Here is a 7,335-nt window from a genome sequence, read left to right as displayed (position 1 = left end):
TAGAACAAAAATATCTCCGCATACATGAATTATAATCTTCACACTAAAATAGGAAGATCCCAAATACTCCCCCTATAGTATTAATGGGAGGAGAAAAAGGGTAACCAACTAGGTTTGAATATAAATAGTAAAAGGCACACAAGGTCAAGGGTTAAGCTTGTGAAGTTCGTGTATGAGTAGCCTGACACAAGAGTGTGTCCTAAAAGAGCCCACATATCACGATATAGAAAGTGAAATTTTCAAAGCCGGCATGGCTGACCAGACCACCGACCCCATCAAACTTTTTAATTGATTGTGCCAAAAAATTAAAATAAAAGGACCACATTAGTTTATCCAAAGTCAACATTATCATTATCTTTATATATATAGCATCATAATCTTCCTAATCTCTTCATCATATTCTTCTCTAAGCAGCTAGCTAACACCACTTCTCTCTCTCCCTCTAGTTTTTCTCTCTTCAAATGGGAAACTCATTGAAGACTCCATGCTTTCAACTCAACACCAATTCATCATCATCATCAAAATCCGTGAAGCTCATATTTTGGGAAGGAACATCAAGATCCCTAAAGGGAAAACACATAGCCGGTGAGATCATGTTTGAGTTTCCTGAAATGATGGTGTGCCATGCAGACTCTTTCTTCATTGGACAACCAATTCCTGTTCTATCAATTGATGATAAACTCATGCCTGGCCAAACCTACTTTATTCTCCCCATTGATCTCTTTGCATGCAACAACCTCACCGTGGCTTCCATTTCTTCCCTTGGATCTTGCCCTAACAAGTCCCCTATCAAGTTTGGTGCATGCCCTTTCGAGTACTTGAAGGGCTCTGATGGAAGGGTTGCTATTAAGGTCATGCCAGAGTTCATCACTAGGCTCATAACTGGTGGAGATCAGAAAGAGAATAATAATAATATTGTTGGAACCCCTGGTAGCCCCTCTAGTTTTCTGTGTAGTACTCCTGAGTTGCAAAAGCACTATGAACAGCTTGTGAAGTCTAAGGATCAGGTGTGGTCTCCTAAGCTTGAAACCATTTCGGAATACAAGATTAGGTTTTCACCATGCAGATTCATAGGATTAGAGTGGAAAGAAAAAGAAAAGCCCGTGGAAATGTTTACTAGGTAGTTCAATTTTCTTAATTAATTAGAAGTACTCCACACATACATAACATCAATTTGTACACTGATATATACATTAATTATATTTCTTTCTGGCCTTTCAGGATAATTAGCCACTCGTTTTGATTTTGCCTGGTTGTTAATTTATAATTTTGTGAAATGATATTACGGAAATTAATTGTTTCAACTTTTTCAAGAGCTGTTAAATACTAGTATTTCTTTGTTGATGTACAAAGTGAAGCTAATTGCATTTATTAACTTGCAATTGTTCTCCAATTTTGAGTCATGTTTAATCATCTTATTCATTGTGACTACTAATTAACTATATATTCATTTGTATTATATCTGTTGCAAGTGGAAGAAATTTTGCTGCAGATTGGTTTAAAAAGATTTGACTCGTGGTATTCGTTTGTATTACGTACATCAATAATGATCACAGACGTACCTTTCTTCACTCAGTCATCTATTTGGTCTTCATTTGTTTCGATCTCTCCCTCTCAATTATAAGTTCATTTTCTCTAAGTTTTGTGGTATATATATATATATATGGCTTTCGTGTGTAAATAACTACAGATAAAATTATTCTGATCATTAATAAGTGAGCAAGAGACAAAAAATTAATTACAAATTCTATAGAGTAATCATAATATATATGTGGACACTTTGATATATCAAACAGTTGATTAACACTCATCATTTTTCTTTATTTTTCTATTTTTATCACCTCATTATATTGCTTATTATACATATACTTTCCTCTTTTCTTTATTCTAGGTGTCAAATAGACAAGAGGTGTTCATGAATATTTTTGAATTCTATTAGACTGCCAGTTACTGTTTCTATACATAAATTTTGAAGAAATTACATAGATAGAGCTATACAAAGGTGTCTTGAGATGAGGAACTTTGAAGACGAACTTGGTATGAGACATCAGTTTTGCCGAGAGTTGAAGTTACCCTTGAGGAAACCTTCATATATATAGATCGACTCTCAGAAGTTGAGCATCTGGAAAGCATATAGTGTGTCAAAGAGGAAGTTAAGCTAAATGTGCCTTGGGAAATTAAAGCCTAGTTAGGAAGCATTGTATGTCCTCACATGTAAATATTTTGATGAGGACGTTCTCCTAGCCAAGACGTACCTAGGCTTCCTTCCCCTTCGTCCTATAAATATGCTTTGTTTTTTGGTGAATTCCTATAAATGTGCTTCAAAACCTATGTTATGTTATTAGATTGATAGAAATAAATGAAATAGATGGAAATAGAGCACATAATTATTAGTTGTCATTGTATAGATTATTTTTTATATGCAAATACTTCATTTCACATTTTCATGACATTTTTCTTCTGTATTTTCCTTTTATCATCACCTTACACTTCTATTTTTTTTTTAATTGTAAAATTTATCATAAGAATGTGACATAGGAGTGGCAAGATTCTTTTAAAAAGGATAAAATATATACTAATAAAATGAATTTATGTCATCCATTCATTGTATATAATAGGATAGATATAGTCCATCTATGACAATTACAAACAGAAAAGGAGTACTTGGAGATTATCAATAACTTGCCACAGAAGCAGCGCACTGTGTTTTCCTTATGATACAATATAACAATATTCATTATTTGGGGCAAGGCATAAATGGAAGACTCTAATGACCAAACTAGGATGCACTTTTACATGGAGCAGGAAATGCACTGAGCGGTACCGGTGTACGTATATATACTGTATACAAGCAATATTTGGTTCAGTACTCGACACATTTTCTTTTGATCTTTTTATGGTTATGTTTGGATATCTAAAATTAATATATATGTAGCTACATAAAATTATGGGATAAAATAGAATGCAATAAGATTACCACAGACGGAATGAAGTAAGATTTTATTAGCTATATATAGCTTCTATTATATTCCTACAAGACTTAAAACTCTGCGAAACCAAAACAAGGAGTCGTTGATAGGAGGATTTGGAAGCGGGACTGTATAGGAATATATACAGTTAAATTTGCATATGGTGTGCTACAACAACCATATGACCATGATTCCATGAATACCCTTTTTTTTTCTCTATCCTTATGGGGTATACACAACTAATCAAACATTTCAGCTTATGTATGGAGGATGACACTTGACAGGATACAATTTAAACAAAAGAGAACTTGAGAAACATCATGCATATTACAAAAATCAAGATGTCAATTGCCCATTCTACCTATTGGAGGAAAAAACAACTGCTCATATATATGTTCTCTTGCAGGTTTTCATCACACATTTGGAAAGAGTGTTATAGGTGGCTAGGGGGTCTGAAGTTGTTGTATTGCCCATAGAGACCAAGGTTCATTTTCTTCAACATATTGGTGGCCTCTATATGGGAAGAAAACTAAGATTACATGGTGGGTTGCTATTATTTGGACTTTATGGCTACATGGGAATAATATTATTTTCAACAATAATTGTCCTTAATACTGAACATGTACTTGAAATTAATTAAATTTAGATCTTGAGTATGGCTATCCAACAGGGTGAAAGAGTCAAGAAGTTAGTGGTCAATGTACCCCATGGAATGTTTGAAGGGGATGTAACTTGTAAGATCGTAGTAGGTTATGGGTTATAGGCATGTGCTTTTCTTGGATAGAATATTTGTCTATGCTTTTTGAAGGGTTGCAAGTGCTTCAAGTAGAGCTTTATTATTGGTAGGGTTTCTATATATATTGTATACGGATTGGAGTGTCCTTGTACCTTCTATATATGATATGTTCTCATCTTTGGTCGAAAACAAAACATTAGAATTGATATGTAGTCGTTTGATGTTGAGAATTTAGATAGTAAAAATGAAATTATATAGAAGAAAGAAAGAAAAGGAAAAATGAATGATGCAATGTTAGAATTTTGTAAGCATGTGAAATAAATAAAAAATTAACAAAAGAAAACATAGCCTGATAGCCAACGCACATACACAAATATAATGCGTTGCATTATCAAGTCGTGAGCATCTTAATATTAAGCAAAAATAAAACTGGACAATGAATCAATGATATAATACTGTGCTATATTTTGAGTTTTGATATTTTAAAAAATATTTTACTTTTTATATAAAAAATTGATAATTTATTCCTCATAACAAAACAATTATATATATATATATATATATATATATATATATATATATATATATATATATATATTGAATTTTCTAATAGTTCTCTTGTGAATAGATTATTCAGTTAATAAGTTAAATTTGTACTATCCTAATAATTAATTGTATTCTTCGTACATGTTTATTGTGTATAAATTATATCGTTTTGTATATAAACATTTTAAATTTTCTTGTGGTATATAATGAACTGAAAAAATTATGAGTCAGAAAGGTCAATCCTCTTTGTATAGAAGAAAAGTCAATGCTCATAGATGCATTGATTGAAGGGGTATTACTTAAGGTACTTTAATTTTTGTTATGGATTGTCCAATACATAATGCACTTGAGCTGTATCAAAGCTAAAATTGAGGTGCATTAAATAATTATATGATTGAAATTCTTTTCATTTTTGACAACATCTGAAATGTTAACTTGGGCTATAATAAGTGGTTGAATGGCCCAATACGTCACCTGTTAATCGAAGTAATCCAATTTAATTAAAGCCCAGTTCAGTGTATAAGCTACAAAAAGTAGTGCAATAACGAAAATATCTGCAACAATTATGGGGGGAAATAAAAATGAGTTTGAGCAATCAACCGTTACTGAAGTAGGTAAGTGGCAATATCAATTTTACCAGTCTGAACTCTGAAGAGGAATAAAAAATTGGCGCTTCCCATATAAACAAAGTATTAAATGTAAAAATGAAAAAAAAATTCTAAAACTAAAATGAGACAACTTTTTGTGTCTCTTTTAGTTTTGCATAAATAAGTTTTAAATGCTTATATGATAAGAAGTAACAAAGAGATAAAAAAATTATTAAAATTTGAGTTTAAGTTTAATTTAACTCTTGTAAAGTAAATGTTTTTTCTCATGTAGATGTGTGAACATTTCCAACACGAAATTTACAAGTTGGACGTCTATGAGAGCGAGTGATCCCATAAATCTAACAACAACAAAAATAAGCCTAACAAATGACAATCATCATTGGAATATACTCTAATATCATATTTAATTATGAATTTAAATCTAACTCAACTTAAAAAAGAACTAATAGAAAAAAAAATATTCTTCATTCATATAAGTTTTTTTACTAATTAATATGAAATCTCCAATAATCTTTCTGCAATGTATTTTTTCAAACCTTCCAACTTAATAATAGAAAAATAATTGAATGTATTTATGTCCCGGACAAATTGAATGATTTTTTTTTTTCATCAAGTGTTATTTTGTAAGGTATTAAGAGAGTTTGAAAAATGACATATAGTAAGTATATAATTGAGTAGTGTTATATTATACATGGTGTGAATTATCTGATATTTTAAGAATAAAATTAATATAGAAAGAATGGTGATATCATATGAATGGCTGGGAAAAGAGGGAGAGGATGGGGTTGTGAAGATTTGAGCAATGACAGTGAGATTGCATAAAAGACACAGTAGGTGTGTAGGGGTCTGTAATGAGTGTACTGACCCAAGCAAACAAGCCCAGCCTTTTTCTCTGCTATTGATATTTATGTGAGGGACCACTCTACAAACTAGTACACTTTATAGACCATCGTAGGTGATTAATGCATTGTGCTTGTGCACGCATTAACCCCCTTGGCACCACTCCATTCACGGGCCCAACTTTAGCCCAACCACATGCCCTGCCTCCCCAACAAAACTACCTTATCTCGATGTAGCATAATGTCCATGCAAATTGGCAAGTTCTTTTATTGTTTGGGTACAAATCCTCGTTCCTTTGTATTCTTGTTGGCAAATTGATTTCGATAAGTTTTTGAGGAAAAGGACAAATTTGTTTTCATGTTATTATTTCATTCAAGTTTATGCATTATCTGTATTTTAAACTTAATGGGCTCTTATGTGGAGGAGTGTTAAAATTATTTGTGCATTAACTAAATGAATTTTAGGATTTTAGAGCAACTGATTCAGCACAACATGGCATCAATTTTGGGCATGAAGAGTGTGGTAAGATTTTTCATATTGGTTAGGAATATAGCCATGATCTTCTTTAGAGCATTCACAACACATGGATACTTAAATGAGTAGCTTATCTCAATTTTATAAGTGTTCTAATGTCATATAAATTTAAGCACTTATACAAAATTTCTAAAATAGCTAGAGTCAATATTTAACTTAATTTATAAGTTCTACAATCAATTAATTTTTCTCTTTTTATAAATAAACATATTTTTATTTATATAAATAATAGTGTTTGTATAAGTAATGTCAAATCATGTGTTTCAATAATAAATTTTATTAAATAGTGTTGCTTAACTTGAAGTGACGCTTAATTATAAGGAACGGCATTGAAAATATTTTATGTAAGTAGTGATTTTTTGAGTTTATAAATCAATATATGATGTATTAATTTGTCATGGACCCAAAGATATCTAATCTTCCGGGACAAAACTTTGCAAATTCACAGGTTATTATTTTGATGTATACATGTTTTACATGCAAGTAATTGGCACTGCTTATTAAGAAATATGCTGTTGCCATGATCATCAGTATTGTAATCAGTTGGGTGACCTATCGTATCATGATCAAAATATAGTGACCCACTTAAGGTAACTTGATCCAGAGCTTAGATTTTTTAGGTAGTTTGGACCCAATTAGTACCTATTAGAAGTGTCAAAGTACATCCCCACAACATCGTCTTTGTTTTTTGTGACATGATGTGTATTGGAAAGTGACATAACTAATCCTAATATTGTTGATTCAAGACTAGTTGATACTCGTTTGAATTGTTATTGTTTTTTTTTTTCACAGCACTCGTTTGTTAGTAATCGCCTTTGCCCATGAATATGAAAACTAGCTTCAGAATCACAGTGAATAATATCTTCATCTTCATCCTAAAATACAAGTGGTATTGTTGTGATAATTTCTATGCTAACTTGAAAATTAGTATTTTTGTGAGATGAGAGATTAGATTGATTGATGGTTGTCACTTACAGGGCTCGAGGCACCTCGTCCTCCTCATATCCCCTTACTTTCTTTCTATACTAAAATTTTCATTTTATATACAACCTATTCACCCTACTCTACTCTACCACTGGTAATTAATTACTGAAACTTTAAT

At 31.6% G+C, this 7,335-nt stretch overlaps 1 protein-coding gene across 1 annotated transcript; it reads left to right on the top strand.

Moving 5' to 3' along the window:
* The first annotated feature begins 397 nt into the window (after positions 1 to 397).
* On the top strand, positions 398 to 1,304 carry LOC114401313. Its single transcript, XM_028363807.1, has one exon. The coding sequence runs from the start codon at positions 462 to 464 to the stop codon at positions 1,122 to 1,124; it is 663 nt and encodes a 220-aa protein (XP_028219608.1). The 5' UTR covers positions 398 to 461; the 3' UTR covers positions 1,125 to 1,304.
* The last annotated feature ends 6,031 nt before the right edge of the window (positions 1,305 to 7,335 follow it).

Source organism: Glycine soja, chromosome 2, assembly GCF_004193775.1.
Source record: "Glycine soja cultivar W05 chromosome 2, ASM419377v2, whole genome shotgun sequence".
In the NCBI taxonomy this organism is placed as follows: Eukaryota; Viridiplantae; Streptophyta; class Magnoliopsida; order Fabales; family Fabaceae; genus Glycine; species Glycine soja.
The sequence above is the reverse complement of the archived record's forward strand: the minus strand, read 5'-3'. Positions and strand labels throughout refer to the sequence as shown.